At 40.9% G+C, this 26,497-nt stretch overlaps 2 protein-coding genes across 5 annotated transcripts; both read right to left on the bottom strand.

Moving 5' to 3' along the window:
- Positions 1–1,715: 1,715 nt before the first annotated feature.
- Positions 1,716–11,735, bottom strand: sgk2a (serum/glucocorticoid regulated kinase 2a). 4 transcript variants are annotated; one of them, XR_014597634.1, is made up of 13 exons: positions 9,942–10,089; positions 8,947–9,008; positions 8,566–8,623; positions 7,804–7,887; positions 6,813–6,944; positions 5,755–5,867; positions 5,607–5,643; positions 5,394–5,480; positions 5,129–5,224; positions 4,819–4,974; positions 4,376–4,465; positions 3,465–4,267; positions 1,716–3,432 (listed from the first exon to the last, which is right to left on the bottom strand). XR_014597634.1 is itself a non-coding variant. In XM_084015873.1 (13 exons), the coding sequence occupies exons 2-13, from the start codon at positions 9,960–9,962 to the stop codon at positions 4,112–4,114; spliced, it is 1,089 nt and encodes a 362-aa protein (XP_083871999.1). In that variant the 5' UTR covers positions 9,963–10,002; positions 11,566–11,735; the 3' UTR covers positions 1,716–4,111. The 4 variants fall into 4 exon arrangements, 3 of the variants coding, with proteins under 3 accessions (XP_083871999.1, XP_083871997.1, XP_083871998.1); XM_084015873.1 differs by adding an exon at positions 11,566–11,735 and having other exon boundaries at positions 1,716–4,267; positions 8,947–9,005; positions 9,942–10,002; XM_084015871.1 differs by adding an exon at positions 11,566–11,734 and having other exon boundaries at positions 1,716–4,267; positions 9,942–10,002.
- Positions 11,736–12,548: 813 nt separating this feature from the next.
- Positions 12,549–26,471, bottom strand: l3mbtl1 (L3MBTL histone methyl-lysine binding protein 1). The gene is made up of 22 exons (XM_084015863.1): positions 26,347–26,471; positions 25,011–25,206; positions 23,676–23,863; positions 22,813–22,942; positions 22,129–22,291; positions 21,495–21,633; positions 21,264–21,312; positions 20,676–20,764; positions 20,105–20,209; positions 19,797–19,932; positions 19,125–19,216; positions 17,810–17,961; positions 17,418–17,494; positions 17,023–17,108; positions 16,229–16,339; positions 15,919–16,060; positions 15,532–15,634; positions 15,204–15,392; positions 15,070–15,119; positions 14,736–14,893; positions 14,585–14,647; positions 12,549–14,356 (listed from the first exon to the last, which is right to left on the bottom strand). Exons 2-22 carry the CDS (start codon positions 25,174–25,176, stop codon positions 14,225–14,227), a joined length of 2,520 nt encoding a protein of 839 aa, XP_083871989.1. The 5' UTR covers positions 25,177–25,206; positions 26,347–26,471; the 3' UTR covers positions 12,549–14,224.
- Positions 26,472–26,497: the final 26 nt, after the last annotated feature.

Raw genomic sequence — 26,497 nt, 5'->3', positions numbered from 1 at the left:
GCAAATCTCCAGGGAGTCTGTGCAGAGACGAAACATAATAGAGACGTTTTAATAACGATAAGACACGGTGACAAACAAAAGAGAAGGTGAAAACCCATACCAATGTCACTTTTAAAGACTTCTATTTTGTATTGAATATTTTCTAGGATTGATCCACTTTGCTCCTTTTTTTAACCAGGGCTTTTATGGTTTTATTTAATTTTACTTCATCTGCCTCTTTTCACCTTTGTTGATATCATTGGTTCATGACATATGTCCAAATCTTTTGTGTATTATTGGAAATCATTTTTTATGTTGCTGTATAGATTTATTCGTAATATCTGGATTTTATCACACAACCTTGAACGGTAATGATGTCTGAGGTGTTGTTGTTTGGATAAAATAATATTGTTTGATACAGTTATATGTCACTATGGTGTGCCATAAAATAGAATTTTTTATTGTGACTTGGAATTGTTTGCGCTGTCATAAAGGTGTTCTATGCTGTTTAATCAGACTGGGCAAACATTAATCAGATAGCAGTATTATTAGCATGATACATTTTCAAGTGTGAAAAGTCAGTGTGTTTGTGTCGTGAAACAGGTTTGCTGCTAAAAGGACTTTGATCGATTGAGTGTTCACCCTCTATAGTTGGCATGTTGCCTCCCTCAAGTTGCATAACAGTCTCTGCCACATCTGACCCGGGTGCCACTTTCCTATTTCATTCAACTAGAAGTTAACTAGAAGTGAGATATATAATATGCTTTTGAATATAAGGTTCAATGAAATATACCTGATATGATGCAGAACAGATTCCAAAAAGAATTAACACATATACATGACGATAAACACGTTAACAGATGTGCAGTAATACATGCACACAGTACAGTTATCACTCATGCCAAAATATAATGCAACTAAAACACACACACAAACATCAAAGTGCATCAAAGTGTCGAGCGGCTGCTTTCCTGTACATATAATTACCAACATTCTTAACCCTTGAGTGTATTTGTTTGTGTTTGGTTCAGTAATGCCATGAGGCTCTGTTGGCACCACACACAGATGATAACAGTTTGGGAACAGTCACGCACAATTGGTTTCAATAAGGGGTGGAAGACGTACTTGGATCAAAGTAACTATAGTCCCACATTCGCACATATGTCGCACGTATATTGTTATCACTGATGCATTAATGTGTGAGCCACATTTTTATTCTAGTCAGTCAAACCTTATTTTTGTATATAAATATTATTATATGAATAAAATGTTCTGAGTGTTTGTAACTTTAAAGAATGAGATTCAAGAAATCAAGAAAAAGTAGATTAAAAAAACTCTTCAAACAAGTTGATTTTCAGGTTGGGCAATTTTTTCACTTTGATGCCTCAATTCCAGACTCAAACAAAGTGGTTTAGAAGCCGATCATTTCTCAACAAAAATATAAAAAATAAATCTTATTTATGTTGGAGAAGTAGTACAAAATAAAGTCCAAGTATCCCTAGACAGTACTTCAGTAAATGTACTTGGCTATTTTCAACCACTCGCAATGACTCAATGTTGCATTTATGATGCCATATGCACTTTATCTCAGTAGTTATGTGAAGCAATGATGGCTTAATACGCTCATCTAAATTTACCATGGAGATTCATAGTCGACCTGTAATCTCATGAAAGTTCCCTCAGGGCGTCACTTAATAAGGGAAGTGATTTTTGACAACATAGCTGGACACAGAACATCGTTTCTGTTATGCACACGTTTAATGGCTCATTTAAAGGTACATGTAAATGTTTTGACAGAAGTTTGATTTATTAGCACGTTTTCTATGTACACAAACACACACACACGCACACACGCACACACACACACACACGTGAGCCGATAGTCTTTGACGTCAACCTCTCTGTTTACAGGATCAGTCAGGGAACGACAGCTTGGCATGCAGGGGTTACAGTTTTAGAAGGCAAAAGTTGAACAAGGAGGGTCACAGCGTTTGTCTGAGAAAAAAATGGAAGCTGCATTTCCTCATTAACGTATTTGGTTTCATAGAAAAGCATCCGATATAGTTCGAAAAGGTGGACAAACAATGCTTTAAGTTATACACTTTCACCGTTTCACAGTCAGTCTGTCATTAGACCGATGTGAAAGGGAATCAAACATCAAGCACTATCAATCGCCAACATCATATTCAAGGCAGAGAGGCCCTTCGTGGTTTACATTGACATACTCACATCACTACAGTACATAATCCTACTGCATATTGACAGATTTAGTGTACGAGAAAAGAAAAGTGGTCAATATTACACTCTACTATCTACTGGCTAAAATAATGATTTCCCAGTTTTTCCCCAGTTACAAGTCAGAAAACCACAGTCCACAGTAAACACTGCATGCTCACATTTTTCAAAAAGGTGTTGCATGGAGCGTTTTCCCAACATCAGAGCATCATCTACGAATTAACGTTTAAATTGTCCTAAACAAACAAGACCAATGTTGTGATGACTGACAGCCTCTGTTTAAAGCCAGTTGAGTTATTCACTATGTTATATTCCTTTTACCATTATTTTTGGTCTTTTGGACACATTTTTGTCACAGCTTTAGCTCTCTTTGCACAGAAGAGTCCCTGTGATAGACTGGCGACCTGTCCAGGGTGAACCCCGCCTTCGCCCAATTATCAGCTGGGATCAATAATGGATGGATGCACAGAAAGATCACTACCATCTCGTTTGAAGTAGAAAGAAAATGGAATTACTTTATAACAGTGGTGCAGTTTGCGCTAGTAAAGCAGCATTTTCCCTGTAAGACCCTGAGAGGTGAAATCTGTGTAAAAGCCAGAAGAGGCTGCCAGTCATCTCAGTTTTTCACTCACATCAAATGGGACAAAAGTGTATAATGATGATTGTTTGTTGATAACTCGTGTTAAAATGCAAAACACTGCATTGTTATAGCGGTAAAAAAAAACACACAAAAAAAACTGCCTTTTCCATCTGGTTTTCTGGAATACATCCTGTTTCAAACAGAGGTTATTATGTTGCAGTTCACATAAAAAGTATGTTCATTCCGATCTGTTTTCTATAAAAAATTGGAACAGTGACAGACAACAATAAGGGCTCTATTTTCCTAAGGGCAAATGCAGCTTTCATGTAACTTTCCTTATTTACAGGTCTAATTTCGGGACCATATATTTTGGCATTTGTTGGCAGAGAGCTGTCCAAAATCACAAAGCACCTTTCATGTATGCATAGTTTTTCTCTCTTTCCATTTGCTACACTTTTTTTCCATCGAGGCTTCTGCAGATTGTCCATCGGAATAAACGTTTTAATGTGACTGGGAAGATTCTTACCAATAATATCATCCACATGAGTGATCCAGAGATGAACATGCAGAAATGTCAATACTGATGTTCCGTTCGAGGAGTTAGTTTCCCAAAACAACTTGTAGAATTTAGATCCTTTCTGAGCAGTTGATTAAAACACTTCCGCTGCACTGTAGCAGATGATACATGTGTTTCATACAGTCTGTGATATGAGAGATGGGCTGTGATGAGCTGGAATATTACACCATGGTTGCACAGCAGCTGCCAATTCATTAATTATTAATATTTTCCTTATTATTATATTATTTTCCTTCTGGTAAGAGCAAAGTCATGCTCTTGAAGCTGTACAATTTAACTTGCATTTGTGCCATTTTTTAAAGGAAAATAGAGTCCCAAGTCTGGATGTACACAGGAAGACAACTTTGTTTTTTCACACACTATGACAATATCTGTTTATAAAATATTTATAACACACACTCTTCATTCCATTGCAAATTAAGGGAATGAATATAATTTGCACTGCATCTTAAAGATGCTCCAACGTCCTGCCAGTCGTGTATATTTGGTAACCCGTTCATGTTCCCCCAGAACAGACCTGAGACTTCCAGGCAAAACAAGTTTGATATATTTTAACCTTAAACGTCTCCATTGCAGGTATGATCCCCCATCGTTACACCCTGAGGAGGGACAATGTGTAAATCCCTGCAGTAGTCAAACATAAGACATGCCACGGGCTTTTCGGCAATGGAACGTAAGGAGCTTCTATTTTCATGAGACTCGATCACAACATTCAAACATTTGAAGAGTGAACTCCTGTCTCACAGAAAGCTGTCCTCAGTGGCGACGAAGGAGAAGCCATTAAAGGCGTTGTTGGCGCTGCTGCCGGCGTTGAACTCCGGGGTCCGACTCACCGAGCTAGAAACCATTTCTCTGGTGAACTCTGGATCAATATGTTGAGTATCAGCTGGGCCTCTCTGAAAAGATGGAACAATCTATGTAAGTGGTGAGGCGTGACAGGGTGTCCTCGTCTATGAAGATAATGGATGGGGTGACACCGACAGGCAGCCTGAAAAAAGACTCACCACATTCGGGTTGTAAGGAGGAGTGATTCTTTTGTGGTAAAGGTCGTCCCAGTTGATTGGAGAGAAAAAGATGTGGTTCTTTATTTCTAACTATAAATAAAAAGAAAGAAAAGTTAAACATGTATATAGTTGTATATAGTTATACTGGTGTTTATCATTCCTCCTATTAAGAATATGGACAAATGTATGAGGACAAACTGCCTCTCCAATAGAGATTTATATAATTATTAAGCTGTATTAAACTATGAGAAAGATCTGTTCTCAAAAACCCCTTAAAGAAATGTCTTATTCTGCTAGAAAGAATAAATCACATCAAACTAAGTCCTCAACTAAAGCAACATTTAATATCGTAGTCCTTTGATGATCCATCCTCTAAGACTTATTTCTTGTCTGGGAAACCATCTGATTTAATGTATTGGAGTACAGTTGGAAGACACACTCACAAAGTCGGCGATGGCCCCGATGCGTCTGTGCTGGTCCTTCTGCAGAAGACCCACCAGCAGAGAGCACACGGCCTCAGACTTCCCAGGGGGCAGTTGCAGCGGCTTGTGAAGGATCCCATCATACATTTCACCAACGTCACAGCTGTAGAAAGGAGGCTGAAGGGAACGGTACAAACATCTTTTGCATTAAAGGATACAATATATTGTAAAGGGAAGGGGTTTTACACATTTATATCTAAATACATGAATGCAAAAAAGGACTAAAATAAAGATGCTTAAACGTACAAATCAGCCACACAAACACACTTACCAGGCTGTAGATCATCTCGTAGAGCACTGCTCCCAGACACCACCAGTCCACTGTCCTGTCATATGCTTCCTTACGGAGCACCTCTGGTGCCAAGTACTACAGAGAGACAAAAAGAACAAGAGGGCATGGACAAATTAGGCTAGGCTGCAAGCCAACAATCCTTAGTCAATAAAAGAAAGAAATACTGACTGAGCTGTCGTCGGTTAATTTGGAGTAAAGCGAATCGTGTGTGATATCGGTCTGCTGATGTACATTCTTTACTCACTTCTGGAGTCCCACAGAAAGTGGAGGTGGTTCCCTCCGGCTCTACACCTTCTTTGCACAGCCCGAAATCTGTCAGCACCACATGGCCCTGCAGACAACAAGCCACAAGCAGGAACACATATTTACATTTCGGTTATCCAGTGTAATTCAAATGACTGCGATTTAGATGAAAATCCTATGGAGGAGTTGAAGTTTAGGAAACACAACGACTCACCTGAGAGTCTAAGAGGATATTCTCTGGCTTCAGATCTCTGCAACAGACGAGAAGCAGCAGATTATCAATAGAGAAAGTCAAAATAAAGCACTTATGAATTACCCGCTCATGTTTTACAGTAACAGAGTGTTTTGATAAATGTTCTGACCTGTAAACGATGTTGAGAGAGTGAAGATAGCCGATGGAGCTCGCTACCTCTGCTGTGTAGAACCTCGCCCGGGGCTCAGAGAAACACCTCTCTCTTTGCAGGTGGAAGAAGAGCTGCAGAAACAGAGAGGAAGGACAGATAGAGCATGGAGAGAATGGAGGAACAATTAAGATAGCAGAACTGCCACTAATAATTGTTGTTTCCTGTCTATCAGGATGTTACTAATTGATCTGTACAGCCAGAGCAATCTGTGTCATAATAATAAATCTAAGAATATTGGCCCTGATGATAGGAATCATCTATTTTCTGAAAATTAACATAGTTACTGGTACTAAGATTCAGCTACGTTGGAGATTTCCACAGCCAGCACATCACTTTTAACTTTATGGCATTAAGGTGTGGGCAGCATGGAGAGATAAAGGCTGTCCCCAAAATGAAGGCAGTGAAAGATAAGTGTGGATAAACTCCTGGTGCCAGTCATAAAATGTGAATGCCAGTTAAGCATAATGTACATTTCTTGCCATTTTCAACACTTTGTTGTTCTGGATTACTCATCGCAAGTGTTTTCAGTCATTTCAGTCAATGTGTTTGTGTGTGTGTGTGTGTGTGTGTGTGTGTGTGTGTGTGTGTATGTGTGTGTGTGTGTGTGTGTGTGTGTGTGTGTGTGTGTGTAGTTTGTAGTAATGTACAGAGTTTATTTCTACAAAGTGCTGGAAGGCTTTAAATTTGAACGGTTGCCAGAAGTCTTGAGCTTGTTATGTAATAACTTCCACAAGGCTAACGGGACCGAGGCCTTGTAAATATGACCAAACAAAGGGAATTCAAATATGAAGGTCTGCCTCTAAAATAAGCCTGTTTCAAATAAAAGCCTTATTATTTTCTGCAGTGGTGGTAAATAAAGTCTCCAGCTCTTATTGGAGAAAATATGCTAATCATGTTTAATTTGTTTTTGGAAACAATGGCATTTACTCTCCACCACAGTCTATTTCTAACTACTTCCAATTGAACACAACGTATTCTATGTCCGTGCATGTATTTATTTAGTTTAACACACAAACCTCTCCACCGTTCACGTAGTCGAGGACAAAATAGAGCTTCTCTGGAGTCTGGAAGGAGTAGTGGAGCCGAACCAGAAAGGGATGTTTCAGACTCTTCAGCAGCACGTTTCTCTCTGCCATGATGTTCTTTTGCTGAAGAAAGACGACATCCCAGTTCCAGTTTAATATCTTAGAATCTACATTAAAACTATATTAATCGTCCGAGCACATTTGGTGATTCAAGTTGTCCAGAATCTAAATGTAGAGGTTCCACACAACATAAAAGCTTTTTGCCAGTTTGTTACTTCATTGCATTGTTAAATAATGTTTGCTTTTAACTTATTTCTTGATTTACAGGAGAAATGCATCACAAACGTCTCACATCCACTGAAGAAAACATATTCATCTGTTTTTTTCAACTGATGGTTTTAATGTATAATAATTGTCTAAATGCTGTTTTAGATTCTCTTCCTGTTTGAGGGAAACACCGACTGAGTGTGTTTGATCGGATATTCTCGTCGTGTTGTCAGACAAGAACACAGGAGTGGCTCCATTTATATTCAGGGAGTTTTAAGATCTGTCCTTTGTACGGAACAAGCTGTAGATTAGATACGATTGAAATTATGTTTCTGGGTCAAAGCTATGTTTACTAATAACACTCGGCACACACAAAAACACACACTCACACTTTCCTCTTGGCTCACTGAGCTATTTTCCACCTTCATCTACTATTACTGGCTCATCAGAGTACTGTGTGTAATTCAAAAATACTTCCGACTTCCTGGTCGTTTCAAGTATTTAATGCTTAATCACTTAAGGCATGTATGTATATTGTAGTTGGTAAGTTTGTACCTGTTCATATATTTAAACAACATTATATTTGTATTTTTCTAAATGTTGTGGTTGTTGGGAATTTAAATACAAACGTCTGAAAATCAAATCATAAACGCCTTTTTTTTTTTTTTTTAGAAAGAAAGAAAGAATTTATGAATCCATGAAATGATAGTGATACCTCTTTTTTCTTGAGGATGACTTTCTTCTGCAGCACTTTGACGGCGTAGAATTTGCTGTCGGCTTTGAGCTTGGCGAGCAGGACCTGCATGGAGGGGGTTTGTCAGTGGTTTGTTTAGCAAACAGGCTGCGCCACCATCTCAATGAAGCACTGTCACAACATGATATCACAACCCCTCTGGGAGCACAACACAGATATGCGATATGTGGAAACAGATGACACCGAGAAACCTGAGAAATGTGTTGATACAAGGTCTATTATTATTTTTATTTTTTTTGTCATTTTTATGAAGAAATACAATTTCGCTTACATGGAAAATAATCCCGTTTAGAGTTCATGTTTTATTTTCTAGTATTTTGCGGTTCCATTGACTGGAAAGTTAATGATTCATGAAGCAGGCAGCACATTTTGATCAGACAGACTCTCACACCCTGTCTGCAATGTCAGCTCTCTCTCTCTCTCTCTGTCTGTCTCTCTCTCTCTCTTCTGTTGAAAAAGTTCAGTGCAATAAAATAGCTGCTGCTAATTGAGCGCACCACTCAAGAGTAACTTTTAATCTATACGACCCGCCATTAAATGCTGCAACAGCGCCGATCGTTCCATGATATCACTTTATGTCAAGGAGACCTGGCCTAGCTTACACTACTTTCCCTGCTGGTGAACATGAAGGAGTTTCAATCAGGAAACTGCTGAAAGAAAAACACAACGTCTACTCAACAATAAAGGGACAGATGGATGAATAAGTAATTGTTTCAGTGTTACCTTTCCAAAGGTGCCCTTGCCAATGACGGCCAAGAAATCAAAGTCAGTGGGCCTGGCACTGAAACAAGACAGAGAGTAATCTATTTAATGGTGGACATAAAGACACTCGGAATCAGCTGACAACTATGGGAAAAACCATAAAACAAACTTTACTTTATTCAAATTGCCTTTCTCTTCGGGAATCATAAATACGTTACATGGAAAAAGATGAAGTACATAAAATCATTAAAGATTCTTTTTCACTGAATCAAGTCTCAAAACCCCTGAAAATACACTTGAAGCAAAGACAGGACTGGTTTATTTTTTTGCTGGATTAGTAGTAGTGTATCTTCTTGTGAATGAATATAAAGACATGCTAGTTGTGAGAGCAGAGCTACTGACTGTGGGTTTGCTGAAGGTCCCAGGTTGATGTCATCGTGAGTGGAGGAGGACGGTGACCGCTGCTGGAGGACAAATTCATACACGCAAAAAGGTAACAACAGAAAGAAGATTAGACTTTGCATTAAATTGTCTAAATAAGGATAATATGAATAACTGGTGTTTAAAAACAGTCACTTTCATTCACTTGCAACATTAAAAGTCAGCACCAGTCTTCTCTGTTTGAATGGCAAACAACCATTCTGAACATACAACAGCCATATGGTGATGAGTGGGACAGACATACTCATCTAACTAGTGGGATCAATATCAGTTTTATGTGAACAACTTCTTGAAATCTTGTGAAAATCTCTTTGTCTTTCGAGGATTAAAAAGCAAAACTAAAAGCAAAAGAGGACAATTCAGATACAGGTGTACTTGGCCTCAATTAAACTGGTTTGACAAAAACAGGCCCGATAAAAATCAAACCGGCACAAACACTAAACGCAATTTTTTTCTTAAAACCAAATGGGCACCAACACTTTACATTAAAAACAATAGACGTTTTTATTTCCTTTTCTTTTTTTAAAAAGAAAATGGTCTCCATGAACTTGCGACATGCAAACGGAGGCACCGAGAGGGAAAGAATATTCAATCTGATAAAAATAAATAAATAACATGAGGATCTGAGTCACATGGCCTCATATTGCATCACCACCTTGTAATTACAGAACATCTGATGAAAAGATCCCACTGTTCAGAGATCATCTGTTTAATATGTTTAATGCATGGAGGAATTCTGCGTTGGGCGGTGGAGATGATGTGACATGAAATCGTTTTGTGTAAACTACAACACAAACAACCACTTTCACCCCAGAACAATTTGCTAATTTAAAAAAATATATATTTTTTTCTTGAAAATGGAGTTAAAGCGGCATTGGCCTGCAGACAGATCCTCTGTCACACGGCCACAAAATGAAATAAGGTGAAAGTATCATGCGAACAGAAAATACACTCACGTTACAGTGTGCCATGGCCATAATCCATTCACTCCCACTGATCCAGCATCAGTTGACAGACCTGCGGAGGAGATGTTGTGGTCAGGATGCAACCGTGGTGGCGAACCTTTATCCCGTCTGTCTTTTCTTATTTCACAGAAAACATTTGTTGTCATGAGTCCAGACTTAGTGTGTGTGTGTGTGTGTGTGTGTGTGTGTGTGTGTGTGTGTGTGTGTGTGTGTGTGTGTGTGTGTGTGTGTGTGCGTGTGTGTCTGTCTGTCCTTATCAACTGCTGACCTCCGTACAACAACCTAACGACCCAGATGAGCTGGTAGTTCTGGTTTGTAAGGGACAGGATGCTGGAACAACAGACGCACAATGAAGGACGTTGTGTATATATTCTACTGTGTGTGTGTGTGTGTGTGTAGGACTGTATCAGTGAATGTTTACATAGTAAATATTCCTGTGTCATTATCATATCTATCAAAACATAAGGGATGACTAAGCTCTCTCTCTCTCTCTCTCTCTCTCTCTCTCTCTCTCTCTCTCTCTCTCTCTCTCTCTCTCTCTCTCATAGAGGAGTCAAATTTGCATTTACTGCAATTTAATGAAGTTATGATGACATTTTTTAGAGGTAGCTGTGTCTCCTGGAAAACACTCTAATAACTTTCTGGAGAACTTAATATCAGAGCAGATTTAAAAACAAATACAAAGATTTAGTTTTAACTCCTGGGCGAAAACAAATCTTACACTGACAAGTCCAATTTTTGATTTGACACTTTATTACTTTATTGTAAAAGCTACGCTTCAACAATGTATTTTCCCCCATTGCCAATCAATCTCTATGTTATCACCAACTTCTGTCTTTTCCTGGAGAAAAATACTCCATTACTTAAAGCATCACAGTCTGCAGTGCAATATTATTTGAAATTGTCTATTTTACCAAGTTGTATCGTTGTGCAGTTTTCCCATATTAATATCTACATAAGGACAAATGATATTGAATATGAAACAGGGCAAAGATGGACTCAATTTAGATATAATTCAATCAATAGAAGATTCAATATGCAAAATAGTCCCAGTTTTCCTTTTGCAGCTATGCAAGATAAAAATAAAAAAAAATCAACCTCCTGACTAGACTTATGATGAATTAATCAGAGACCTCATTAATAAATAGAGGCACACAGAGGGATACAATGAGGACATGTCTGCAGATTGAAGTGATCATGCACAATTGATAACTACCATCTTTGCCAACAACACCAAAAGAAAAATGTTTCGTTTTACAGGAATATTCTATAGGTTATGTCTCCCATGATAATAGGAGATGCGACAAATCAAACATAAACTATTAAGTTGGTGACCTGAATAAACACAGATTCAAAGACAACATGAGACAGCCTGAACTCTGCATGGATTTATAGTTATTAGCTCGTTATAAACTCAATAACTGTTTCAAATATTAGGCCTATACTAATATTACAAGAATAAGGTCACCAGCAAGTTGTTTAGCTAAACAAACACAATCCAATGGTAAGAAACTACAAATATCCCGTTTTATGCTCCACAATGTATACGAACAAGTTGGCACTCAGAGTGAATCACAGTTAATGGATCAGTGTGAAATCACGACGGTTTGCTCACCTGCGTGCAGAGGAAGCGGAGGTGAGCGCGCGCTCCGTTCAGGACACTCGGAGCTGATCTGAAGTCAGACTGTTTTTGTATTTTTTACGGCCGTGAAGGAAGGTCGACTAAAATTGTGAATCATTTATGAAAAGTTAAGTTTCAACAATGAGGCGGAGCTAGGCTCGTGTGTCTGTGTGCGCGCGCGTGCGTGTGTCGGAAAAAGAAGAGGGCAGTGCCGGACTCTGTCCAGACTTCAAACGAATTTTACTTCCGGACACTTCGCTTTCAAAATAAGATACGTAGCCTACAAGTTAGCCTATTTGATTTACATGTTTAGTTATTTTTCTGGCAATAAAGTAAAAAGAAAACTCATATTCTTAGATGTATTATATACAATTGAGGACGCTCTGTATTATTATTAAAAAATAATATATATATATTTTTTTTAACATGATTATTGTCTTTCCCAGATTTAAATCAGACCACTTTTGTGAATTTTACACAAAGTTTGAGCCATTAAGACTTAAATCTGGGACTTGGGTCTCTCTCCAAACTGAAGATGGATGAACTTTTGCACAATAGACACCTTTAATTCCTTCTTGTATGACACAGTTACCAGGCAACAGTCAACTGGGTATGCTTCTTTAATTCTGCTGTGTGGCTGCAGAAGCAGGTTATCAGGTGGTTTTCTGGGCTCTGCATTGGAACAAGATAAGCAATGAAAGCAGAAAGGGCGTGAAGAAGTTGTCACCACCACAGCCAACTGTTGACGACAATATGATCAATAGGGGGACGTAATGTAAGCAAAGTTAGTTTATAGTCAACAGCACAACACACGTACACAAGCGCAGGAAATATAGTGTTTGTGATCCCTCAAAAAATAAGACAAGAGGCAGTGTCTTTAATCCGACAAGACAGCTTTGGATGTTTATTAATTTATATGGATTGGATGACATTTGTGACCCAAGAAAATCTTGACACGCGCGCGCGCACACACTCACACACACACACACACACACACACACACACACACACACACACACACGAATCCCACCAGAGAGACACACAAAGAAGATAGATTCCAAGAGCCCTTAAAACACTCCAGTAAAACATCTTTCATCTCCATAAAGTGTTTTTCTTTACCACTCCTGACATATTATGTAAACATTTCAAAAGAACACACTCAGAGTGTTGTTTCCATCACATGTAAACTGCAGAGAGCGCCACATTGACTAGATATTGATTCCATGTTTATAGTGCTAAAACGTGGATTGTTGCACTCTCTAGTGACCAAGTGTGGCAACATCATTGTGTAAAATCCATTTGGGTTTCACAGTTGTGCTAAAACGCCAATGCAAATTGTCCTTTTCCTCTATTAAGAATTGCAAAAAAGAAATTATTTCAGATCTTTTGCATATAGATATAAAAAACACTGTATTTTCCTGTTCTCTGACTCAGATTCTATTTAAGATGGTAACATTTTAAAATTACAGCTCCTGTATCACTTTTTTCACATTGAAGGGGCAGTGAGAAAGACCAATTACAGGAATTTAAACACAAATGATTAATACTTCAGGACGAGCAGGAAATTGAGCAACTTTCTCTCTGTTTTAACTTGTTCGTCTGCCACGAATCTAAAACTTTTCCCAACAGTCTGAACAAAGCAGCCTAGTTATATCATTTTATTCTGTTACAGAATAGTCTAATATTATAAAGGAGCTGTAATATTAAGTGTTACCGAATACAGTACTTCTGTCTGACTTTTTTTATTGCACAAAACAGGAGGCTTGCAGGAGCCTCGCTGACCGTCCTCCTCGACTGCATGTAACTTTAATTTTTGTCCACAACCCCCCCGAGTCCACAGTCCTCACCATGGCTTTACTTAGCCTTCATAGTTTCCACAATTTCTATTAGTACATCCACTAGTTCAGTATTTTACCCCATTTTGTTGATTTCACCTGCCATGTCGGGGTTTTTGTTCAACTGATGGTTTAAAAGATTTCACATTTTGTCATGTGTAAACCGCATCAAAAGGAACAACGCTCATTCAGGAAGTAAACGTACAAATAGAACTTGCATGGTTGTCTACAGAAACGCATTGCAATCTATTTCCATCAGCTTTTCGTACACCATATCTGTACCGATACATAACCTCCGCTGAGTGTAGAAACCTTTTGGCAAAACATGATTTTTGTTTTGAATTCGACTATTCCCACTCAGCTTTGGATGCGCAAATTAAAACTCTGCATTGAAAACCAGTGGTTGGAAATTATTAGCTGAGCGATACGCTGGCAGATCTGTAGCAGACGTGAAACACTGCCAGTGAGGATTAGGCAGTAATGTTGTGAAAACCACAAAACCGTAAAAAAACATCTGATGTTCCACCTGACATTCATCTGCTTCCTCCTATCCACCTCCACACCAATATGTCCATCATCTTCATGACTCCCAAAAAGTGTATTAGCTTATCCCTCTTCTTCTTTCAACGTTTATTTCCCTGTTACCCTGATCGGACCTCGACCCCCCCCCCCCCCCCCCCCCCCCCCTCCCTCTCTCTGATGGGTACAGGACACCAAACACATGAAAAAAAAGGGTCAGGGTCTTTTTTCCCTGAACAGAATGAATTTTGGCACATGATGATCGGCGGCCCGACCCCGGTCGGGTGAGGGCGGGATCATTAGAGTACCTCGTCTGTGCTCTTGAACATGAGAATGGCGTTGGAGATCTTGAGGGCGGGGCCTAACTTGATGCTCATGATCTTCACAATGTCGGTCTGGGTCAGCAGCAGGAAGGCCTCCCCGTCGATCATCTAGGGAGACGCAGACACGGAAGCGGTGACGTCACAGGTTTGTTTTGTCAAATTAAAGCATAAATACCTTCATGATAAAATAGATGGTCAGATGTGTTCACTGGACTTGATGGTCATTTCTGACACTAAACTTGGCAATGTTTTGTTTTTTAAAATATTTTTTTTTCTGCAACTAACTACCTGTATCGATATTTAGAATATTTTATGACATCCACTTGATGGTCTCACCTCTTCCTTGAAGAGACGAGCCTGTTCTTCACAGCCGATTAGATTGTGGACAAACCTGAAGACCTGAGGCAAAAAACACACATCCCATTTCAAATAATCAAACCAGGCAGAGAGAAATAATACATATATCGAAGTGATAAAGGTCGCTTACATCTTCAACGCTCCATGCCGCCACCTGGCTGGCGTGAATGCCCTGAACGCCGGGCAGCAGTTTACAGTGCTGCTCCCAGCAAAGAGACAGAGTCCTGTCTGACTGGCTGCTCAGCGCTGACATGAACAGAGACGGATACACGCCCTCTGAGGACATGTCTGAGGACAGAAACACACATGCTTGGGTTCAACTGTTGGTTTATGATCACATGGAGCAATATTTCCAGATTGCCAGCAGGTCATTTTCAGTGCAGACATTTTTGGACACGTCATAGCAGGAACAGGAATGGAATAAATGGAACGGGGCCGTCATTGACAGCATTAATTCAACTCACTCTGGTAGTCTCTCTGTTGGTTCTTCCTGTATTTTGGAGGACGGCCGATCCTGAAAACAGAGGAAAAGATTAATGTGCAAAAGCAAACATGCATATGTAGGCCTACACACACACACACACATAAACACACACACCTGCCACGGTAATGGGTCTTCTTGGTCCTCTGACCAAAGAAGAGGGTCCTCTTGCACTCTGAATCTGACAGCTCGGCCTTCAGCCTGCCCTGGTTACGCTCGGCCAATGGGCAGCCGGATATGCAGTGATGAGCAGTGAAACGACCGGTCACGTGGCCTGAACCATCACAACCAGGCGTTGGACATTTTCTGTTTCAAAGACACAGCCCCGAGGTGCATTTTAGGGAGACATACGATTCCAAAACAGTTTTCTTCTGCTCAAAATTGAATGGTTGGCCTGGTGAATGAGGCCTCCATGAAATGGCCTAATGATAAGAGTTCAGCTGACCTGTTGTGGAAGCTGTACTTGTTGGCTCTGGGGTGGCTGATGGGTTTACAGGGAACAGAGGAGGGGTAGGTGGACTGGCCTGTAGCAGGAGGCTCCCTCACACCTACATACATTCAAATATACACAGTTGGACCCTCACACATTTACATGTGCTGCTCACAACTCTTGCAATGCAGCTCTATGAGAGGCTATACAAAGTATAGTAGTAATAGTTTAAAATATCCTTTCAGTTTTCCATTTGTCAGTACAGTTTACTTTACGTGACACCGGGGCTTAAACCCAGCGACATCACAGCACACAATGTTTACCCTCGCTATCATGAATAACTTTGATTTGAAATTTTGAAGAAAATCAACTTCCAGTTTGGACCGAAGTGCTGGCTGCTACCATGCGGCTGCTGTGTTTTGGAGTCCCGTGGGGGAACTTTGAGAGGGTGATTGGTCGCCTCACACCAGCCTGCTGGGTGGATGTCGGGGTGGTCGGAGTCCATCCACTCATCATAGACATGACTCCAACCGTCATAATGGATCTGAAGGAGGAATGTAAATACAAACTGCTGTACACACAAACACACAAATGGCACAAAGCTCGACGTGTATAATGTATAACACTTGGTTATATAAGATCATAACCTTCATAACCGCAGACATACCTAAATGTTCAGTAATACAAGCTGACAACACACATGGAGCGTTACCTTAATCCGATGAGTCTCGACTTCTTCCACTGTTGCCACTCGGATCAGACCAGGACTTCTCTTGTCCACAGCCTCCAGTTTCATCTGAGGCTGGAAGCTGTGGGCCGCACGCTGGACACAGAGCACAGGATGAAAAACACTTTTACGTTCAGCAAAGCAACCAAACATCTGTGATGGACCTGAGAAACGTTTGTACTGGCACCAAACATACTATTTAATGTGGGGCATTCTACGCCTTTTATACAAACACCTGAGCTGTGCCTGATGTACTCTTAAAGATCCGTCAGTTGGAATGACATTCATGATATGGTAAGTCATTGATTTGACAGCTGGTCTCGGGTACCAGCAGACTTGACTCGCATGCTCTGGTCATGCCCAAGCTTGGTGGAATACTGGAGATCATTTCTGATTGTATATTGGAGATATTAGTACTGACTCTGGGCCAGCTGTCTCAGATAGCTATCTTTGGTAACCCAGGGGAGTGTTAGTTTCTCCTCTAAAGGAAAAATCACTCACTCTCCTCAAACATGTCCTTGCTGCGGGCCTTAATATCATTTCTGAAATTGGAAGAGATCAAATTCTCTGTCTGTGGCTCAGTTGAAAGGGAAATTATGACAACGCAATCTATCCCACTGGACTAGAGTGATGGAGGAATGACTGGAGGTAGATACTGTAGACTTTCTGAGTATATAAGTACATCAAGTTTGTGTACGAGCAGGAAAAATAGTGTGGAGATGAAGTAGCATCTGTGCTTAAAGTTCGGTCTTTAAGGAACATTTATGATTTACTCTCACCACTTTAAATGCGTCAGCAGCCACAGCCTTGGAACCGGTCTCCTCCAGGTAGTGAGACCAGGAGAACCGGGCCTGGTCTGGGTAATCTTGCAGGAAAGGATATTCAGTGAGGGAATACAAACATAACAACCCTAATTAACCTCCTACATAATCAGATATTACACAGGGCTGTAAACAGCTAAGATACTGAAGAACCCTTAGGTTCCCAGGTCTCTGGTAGACCATGGAGGGAGTGGAGAATTATTTTATATATATAAGTATCCACACAACAGAAGACACAGGAGGACAAGGAGGACATGAGTGATAGGTGGGCAGGGTTGTTTTTAAGCTTAATGACCCATGTTAGGCCTGTGAACATGATTAAAGGAATGATTAACAGGGAACACACTGGTCACCTTGGGGTGGTGTTAAGGGGAGGTCCCTCTCCTGGCACCAACCAATAGGGTGAATGTACGGACTGCTGGAATCACACCTGCATATTATGACAAACAACAAGTTCCACGGTAAGAAACGATCAATAATGGCGGGTTATGACAAGGTGCTCACCTCGATGCAGGAGGTTCTTCTAAAGCTTTATACTAACACTGAATCAAATAACAACATGTAATGTGAAAGGACTAGTGATGACAAAGCCAGAGATAATTATCACCCAACTGTACAGCTCTACTAAGCCTCTTTTAGCGAATTATTTTGGACTTATGACACCCGGACCGGCACACGGAAGCTGTTTTCCACACAGTGCTTAAAAATGTGCATGCTATAAAAGAAAATCCTTATTAAGCCTCACCAGTAGTCGTATGTGTCATCCCAGTTGTCAAAATGAACCAGGAAGCGCTCGTCCACCACGTCAGTGACAGTTGCTACACAGATGAGGGAGGGGTTCATACGGTCGACAGCCTCCAGCTTCATCCCAATCTCGAAACTGCACTTCACATCGATCTAAACAGAAAGCCTAAATGTTACCAACTACATGGCAAGTGCAAATAAGGAGATAGAGACAGATGTGTGGACAAGCTGATAAATGGGGTGAAAATGGATTCTAAATGACTCCATGACTTCTCCGATGGTTTAAGAAGTGACAGACTGCTACATTGTGACATTGAATAATGAAAGCATTAAACATTAGCTTGCAGAAGAAAGTCAACATGAGCCCAAACAAGCATGAAACTTGTTTTTAAATATCAATATTGAAACAGCCCGTCCGATGGATGGATGGATGGTTGGATGGATGGATGGATGGATGGATGGATGGATGGATGGATGGATGGATGGATTGATGGATGGATGGATGGATGGATGGATGGATGGATGGATGGATGGATGGATGGACGGACGGACGGATGGATGGATTGATGGATGGATTGATGGATGGATGGATGGATGGATGGATGGATGGATGGTTGGATGGATGGATGGATGGATGGATGGATGGATGGATTGATGGATGGATGGATGGATGGATGGATGGATGGATGGATTGATGGATGGATGGATGGATGGTTGGATGGATGGATGGATGGATTGATGGATGGATGGATGGATTGATGGATGGATGGATTGATGGATGGATGGGTGGGTGGATTGATGGATGGATGGATGGATGGATGGTTGGATGGGTGGGTGGATGGATGGACGGACGGATGGATGGATGGATTGATGGATGGATTGATGGATGGATGGATGGATGGATGGATGGATGGATGGATGGATGGATGGATGAATGGATGGATTGATGGATGGATGGATGGATGGTTGGATGGATGGATGGATGGATGGATGGATTGATGGATGGATGGATGGATTGATGGATGGATGGGTGGGTGGATTGATGGATGGATGGATGGATGGATGGATGGTTGGATGGGTGGGTGGATGGATGGATGGATGGATGGATGGATGGATGGATGGATGGATGGATGGATGGATGGATACTTAAAGTGAAAATGATGTTTTCTGAGAGAGATAGAAGGCGCAAAAATTGTTTAAAAGAAATCCACTTTGCTTCCCATTCAAGCTGGAGTTTCTCCAACCCTAAATCATTCACCTCATTCATTCATGGTTGTAGAGAATACAACTACCGTATATTATATAGTGGCAGTTACCCTCCCAGGACTTGCAAAAAGTTCTTTGGACGCCACTTGTGCTTTCGTCATTCTAAGGTAGTTGGTCCAGGTAAACTCTTCCTCTTTACAGCCTGCAGGAAAAACACGGAGAAGAGATTCAAATGATTCATATTTGGTCAAACATCGCATTGTTATATTTTTGGGGAAATACACTTGTTTGCTTTCTTGCGGGGAGATATATCTGTATGTTAAATGTGGAGTTGCAGCCAACGGATGGTTAGCCTAGCTTAGCATAAAGACTGGGAACAGGGGGAAACAGCTAGCCTGGCTCTAAAAGGTGACAAAATATAACTTCTATAAGCACTAAAATTCACTTATCAACACTTTATTTCTTTGTTTAATACGTACAAAAACTATGCTCGCTGACTTCCAGGAGTTTTGTTATCAAGGTGAGGTAACCAGTGAAGACACGACAATATTACTGCAAATTAATTATTGAGTTTTGCAGGTGCTGGTAGGTGTTTTTTGTTACTTTGAACAGGGTAAGTGAACATGAATGAGTGTTTTCCCCAAAAGGCCAAACTAAAGATTGAAGATTAATCCTGTGAAAGTTAAGGTGAGGCACAAGTTTTTTTTTTTCATAATTCTTCTCTTTAGATTCTATTTTCTGCTCCTGTCTTTCAATATGTCCCGAGTGTTGTGACCTCTGACCTTTGGGAGTGTGCAGTTTGTGTCCTGTGCTCTCACACCAGCCTGCAGGGTGGACGTCGGGGGAGTTGGCATTCACCCAGAAGTCGTGGCAGTCGGAGTAGCCATCAAAATGGAGCCGTAGCCGGTAACCACAGACCTAGATGATGACACGCGTTACAACATAAGAGAAAAGCCGACTGCAGAAGGCAACACTGGGCCGAACTCCTCCTGCATGCAAAGCAGCCTGTGAGGGAATGATGACATTTAATCCTAAACAATCAGCCTGGCCATAAAGTTCCATCGACCGTGTTAATGGAAGTCTGGCTCACCTCGGCCACGGTGAGAACAAAGTACATGGACGGATGCTGCGGGTCGATGCCTTCCAGCTTCATCCCCTGCTTAAAGCCGTTCTTCACTGTTGGCACTCTCTGGGTCTGGACACATGGGATAAAAAAAGCAAACATTTCAGTATAGAACACAGAGATCTTTTTTTAAATTAAGCAAAAATCAAGGATGAAATTGGATCAGTTCAAAGATGAGAACACAGCTGTTCTCCTGGAACAGATTGTCTCTTCAAGGCAACGCTTGTGTTGCAAAAATGCTTAGATTGTAAAAGAAAGAAATAACTTTCAAATGGAAACCCACACTCTGCAACAGAATAAGAATATAAATGTATGCCCTTCGGCTGCATACATCTCTTTCTCCCAGGTAAATTTACATTTCTCATTTCCTTCCTTGACAACGCTGCGCTATTTTTTTCACTCAGGGCCACAGAGTTATCCCTCTGCTATAGGCAGAGCTGCAGTGGTAGTGAAGAAAGTAGTTATACTGAGTGAACGTCCGTGTACAAGGCAGTAGCTGAGTCTTTACCTTCAGTTTGAATACGAAACACAAACATACCTCTTGGAAAAGCTTGTTGGGTGCAGCAACAGCTTTGGTTTCCTGCAGATACTGAGCCCATGTCCACTGCTCTGTCTTACTGTCTCCGGCTTCACCAAACATACACATTAAATAATAAGTTGTTTCGTTAAGGCAAGGAAACAGGGAAAGGGAATGACTTTAATGAACAGTAAAATAGAAATAAGTCAGGAAGGAGGAGGGAAACAGCCTTCCTGAGCAGCTAGCGTTTGAAGACCTCTAATTGTGTGGTCAGGTTCTGAGTGAATATGTTCATCTCAGCACTTCCATTCCTCCATTAGAGAGAAATAATTGAGGAAAAGAAAGAAAAGAACTGAAAGTTCAAGGATGGACACGATCAAAAGTACTGAGGACATACATGGGCTGCATAAAATAACAGGATCACTACAGTAAAACCCAATTCAATGCATGTAAAATGTTGGATGGAATTCTATTATATTGTCAGTGACATATTAGTATGACTTGATATGAAATAACATCTAAATGTAACGAGGGAGGCAGCCATGCTGTACAGCGAGCACATGAGAAAAAGAAATAGGGATGACAGATGATATAAACGATTCGTCCAACCTCCTCTGATGTGTCTGCCGTCTGCTTTAGAATCGTCCATTTTCTCATCCTAAATAAAAGAAATGACATAAGAGCTAAGAGTAGAAAGACACTGAATCAACAAAACAAACATCATTTGCGAGTTTATCAACTACGTCACATAAAATACTTTCAGTAACGTAACACCACTTTCACGCTCATCTGCCTTATGCAACATCTGGATGTGAAATGTAAATAACAGTGCTGCCCCACCGTGCCTTCGATGTCAGAGTCTTCCTCGGAGGGACTCAGGTATTCCTTCCTCTTCCTCTTCCTCATGGGTTTCAGGTGATCTGGATTAAGGGAGGAGACCCTCCCGCCCGCTGGCACCTTCTCCACCCCGACACTCCTCCTGAGGTTCAGAGGGGACAGATACAGTGTTCCTCAAGTCCAAACACATCACCAGACTGTAGCTGTGTCTATCCCGGTATTCATTCCTTCCTGGTACTCTCCGTTGCACAATAGACTTTGTCGTACTTTACAGCTTTGTCTCAATTTCATTCATTTCTTGGTTTTAAATAAATGTAGCATTAACACTTACCTGAAGAGTGCTATTATTTATTTACACTGTTGTTCTCAACAAGTTAATCGTTTATCCGGAAAAAAAAGTTTCTTTCACATCTTCTTCTTTCAACTTTTTTTTGTCATGTGCTTTTAAAAAGTGTGCTGTTTTAACATATTAAGAAATGAATAATGGACGGCAACGTGAAAGTACATAACACGCTAGGATAAAGGATACTCCATTACTTGGTATTTGATCGAAACCAAATGTTGCTGTATGGTTGGTGGCTTTGGCCCAGCCGTAGCACGCGTGAGCATAAAGGAGAAGCAGCTGTGACCAACATACTTGTCAGTGATGGGCTCTCTGCGTAGCTCCTCTGTGTAGGTCCTCTGAGCTCTGGCATCGCGGTTCTGGTGTCCCAGTCCAACCTGGACCTCCGGTTTGACCGACACCAACCTCTCCGGCTCCACGGCTGCACTTCTCACCGGGCCGACGGGAGCCGAAACGTCTGACAAGAGGCATGTGTTATTATTAAAAGGCTGGAAAGTGATGATACGGGTTAACGTTTCAAATCTAGATGAAAAACGCTTGTGTCTTTGAACGATTTTTGTTTCCTATATTGAATCCACGTGGTTGCTGTTACAGTATTTCTGGTTTATTATTATATTTGACTAGTTCCACTACTTATTGAATATTTTGAAATTATTTTTCAGCTGGATTTTGATTCTCCCCTGACGCGTGACTGAGTTTTTTAACATTAACCTGCAGCTGCACTCTCTTCATTTGTCCAGAGGAGCTCTGCTGATGTAATTATTGCTCAAGTGATCACAGGCCTGATGCCAAATACTTAAAATAGCAGTGCAGCCATAAGACCAGAACACCAGAAAATATACAATTTGCATTCCTATCCATCATCTAAAACCACAGCAAAGCAGTACTTCACTGTAGATAATGCAGCGTCAGGCGTTGAAATTGTATTTCGTGTTCAGTCTCTGATGTTACCTCAGCCTGATGCAACCATGACTCTACCTGACTTGACTGCTGGAGCACTTTCTGTGTCAGCGATTCTCCCAGAAGTCCCAGCTGCAGGTTCAGTGGTGCTGCTGGTGGTCCCTGGAGTGATCAGTGTGCTCAGCGTTCCTACGTCGCTCACACAGAACTGCAACACACACAAAAAACACACACACACACACATCCAATGGATCCGTCCTTAAAAACATGTATTTGTGTCTGTTGATCCATTCAAAAACACTTTATCAGACAATTCCAAAATATTTTGTTTATCCTGTTCCCTCTTTTGATAACGTGAGAAAACATGCATCACGTCTTGTTAATCTAGTATCTTGGCTTTGTTTCTGTGGCGTCTTGTTGCTAATCCACTGCAGTGAGTCCCAGTGTTTAATTCCCTTCACACGCCAGAAATATCATTTATTTTAATGATTCAGGATTTTGGTGAGATATTATGCTTCATTGTTGTGGCAAAAGGCTTCCCTGAACAGCTTATACATGAAATAGGTGTAGAATCAGATTCTTGAACACATCTTGGGTGTTTTTTTAAATGTTGTCTGACTTAAATCTGATCACGTGTTGGTTAAGCTAGCTAGAGATTGAATAAAGAGAGGGGCCGTCGTGAGAACGAAGCCAGAAAAATAAAACATTATTTTCTGAATGTTTCACGGTCCTCAAGCACAAGTATACACATCCACAAAGGGCTGTATTTTGAATGAAAGCAGCTCAAGGCACACTATTTATCACAGATTAATGTTAATACACTAAACCCTTCAAGGTAGGTTTCCAAAATATTAACCTGTATTTCCTAATTGTAGCTGGTTGGGCTGCTGCACCAAGAAGATCAAATTATTGTGTCATTTGTTACAGAATCATCACTTTACCTTGAGGTTGCTACTGGGCAGGATGGCCATCCCCTCCTTCCACTCTAGGACGTGGACAATGCTACAAGCCCCGCCCACCTGTGCTGTGAGGGTGGGTGTGGCTGTCTCATTGGCCCTGCCTCCTTTACCTGGGTCTCCAATGGCAACAGCTGGAGTCACCTCCAGCTTCTGAAGGCCAGCAGTTGGAGCTGGGAAGAGAGATGCATATATTTACTTACATTTTGTCCAAAAAATAAAATAAATAACTAAAAATGGCATCACAGACAGGACACATCCTTTTAAGATGTGTAATCATGAATCTTAAATTCCCACTGCATAAATAAAGAATAAGGGGGAAACAGGTTAAAAATAGCAATGTGTTTATTATTACTGATTTTTTTTCGATAGCAAGCACTCATATGAGGTCTTAACAGGTATTCCAATAATGGAAATTCAACACGATCAACTTATTCTGAGTGTTTTTATCAAAACCAGGGAAGAACTCCTATAAGGTCCCATCCTTACCCAAGTAAGCACGTTTGTTTTACCAACATTTTTTATTTCTGTTCTGCCTCAAAGCCTGAAAGAAAGGCAACTTTAGCTTATGTTACAAAAAACTGAGTTGTACTATGTTGACATGTCAGCCTGTGTCGACATAAATCAGTGCATCTTCAGCTTCCCTACAATCATGTAATAGTCCTGTGGGTTCAGGAGATGGAGTGGGTTGTCCACTAATGCAGCAGAACAAGAAATATATTACTGATTTTTATTCCGCGCATTCCTATTACTTGGAAAAAAAGACCCTTGGTGCCTACATCCCCCACAATGCAACAACTGCAGAGTTCAGTCATGGATTCCAGTGTGTTATGCTACTAGCTAATTAGCTAGTCTCAAGCAGACGTGAGAAGCAGAGAGGTCCGGCAAACTCGCTTACTCTCATATTCCCCGATTTTATTTTATTTTTAAACTTGAAGTCATCAGCCCCAACCATCGCTGACTCAAGTGACATCACTCGAGGGTCCACGAGCCTCTTTAAAGGGCCGGTGTGTAGGATTCAGTGGCATCTAGTGATGTAGCTCCCCTCCCAAATTCAAGCTGCCGCCTCAATGTAAAAACGTGTCTTTGGTTTGTCCATTCTGGGCTACTGTAGAAACATGGTGCAACATGACAGGCTCCCTGTTAGAGGACTCGCTTGCTTTGCCAGAAGGGTCGACATGCAAACCCACTTCACTACGCAACACCACTGGGGAGTAACACAGGTTTGGACAGCGTTTACTTTAGCAGCTGGTACTTGCATCAACGAGTTAAAGGAAGGTCTCTGTGAATGTGACCTGCGACCCTCAGGCCCACGCTCACCTGGTAGGAGGAACGCCGTGGTGGTGTGGGGTTGCTGCCGGGCCTTTTTGGCCACACCATCACTTCCACAGACGAGGACGGTCTCGCTGGGGGACGAGGAGGACGGGTCCAGCGGGGTGCGATCGGGTTCTTTGGGTAGAGCCTCCATGTTAACTTTGGCACTCATTAAAGCGTCCCTGTCCCTTACTCCGGAGCGCTGGAGAGCAAAGGGGGGTCAGCACAAAGCAACACTCTCTAATCACTGACAGGGTAACAGCTTTAAGCACTAAGAGGTTCCTGTTTTCCTTATCTAAATGGAATACGGACAGAGACAGACTTTGCCCTCTCAGACAAACTGGGGATACTGGTCTATATAAATAAAATTTACTTTTGGATCCTCTGTCCTGCTGCCCTCAAAATATATATTTTTTGTATTTACATGATTCAATTAACCTCAATGTTTCTCTTAATAATAATCTGTAATTATTAGAGGTATTAAAATAATCATAATAACAGACACCATAGGCCAAGACCCGAGTCCACTTTGGTGCCTTTCTCAACATATAGAATTATATGACCCCCATTTTTAGATGTACGATAGGCACTTTCAAAAGATATATATAAAAAAAATCTAGACAAATGGATTTATTATGAAATAAAAAAAAAGAAAAATACTTTTTATTTAACATACATCCCTCCCAAGTTAAAAATAAGTATATTTTTAAGCGTGCCATTTATAAAATGATGGCAGAGCCTTCCTCCATCAAAAGCCATGACCCCGTGTGACTTTCTAACAGCCATCCATTAGACGACATCCAATGATAATAATACATCTAAAAAAAAAAGACATTAATGGCAACACACTAATATTCACAAAGGCTTAAATCCACACTTGGAATGTATTTTTCCAAAAAACAACAACATACATTATAGTTAAAATGGCGGTGGCACAAAAAAATAATGTATAAAAGCAGTGTCTGAAAGCCTGTGAAAATGCCTTTTAGTGAGAAATGAACCCTGTCTCCCATTACGGATGCATCTCAAATGAATGAGCAACATTTTAATGTCACAACGTTAAACCCGGATATTTCAGTCACATCGGCGCCGCCGCTTATTTAACAAGTATTCAACTCGATAGGTTAATTAAACGCGCGGCGCTATCAAATACACACAGACACATATTTTAAGAGGGAAAGCAATAGTGGTTGATTACATCCTACAAAGCCAAAACGCTTCGCCTCTAAACGCAATTACACTTCCCTTAAAAACGTGCTAAATGGGTAAAGACTCGAGGAATATTAGAAATGTGAAATTAATTCGTGGTTGCAGATCCATTCGGAACTGAAATTTGGCTTACCAGCTATGATCTCCTGCGGCTCCGGGGCTTCAGACTGCGCATGCGCCGCTCCCCCCAGTACGGTCTCCGCACGTTGGTTACAATTTAACGCCAAGACTTCCAGCGCAATTGTAGGTGTGTGAAAATCATTTAGTGCGCTGTTGATTAGTCA

This window comes from Eutrigla gurnardus (genome assembly GCF_963514095.1).
Source record: "Eutrigla gurnardus genome assembly, chromosome: 8".
NCBI classification, from domain to species: Eukaryota; Metazoa; Chordata; class Actinopteri; order Perciformes; family Triglidae; genus Eutrigla; species Eutrigla gurnardus.
Note: the sequence above shows the minus strand (reverse complement) of the source record. Positions and strands in the feature narration are given on the sequence as shown.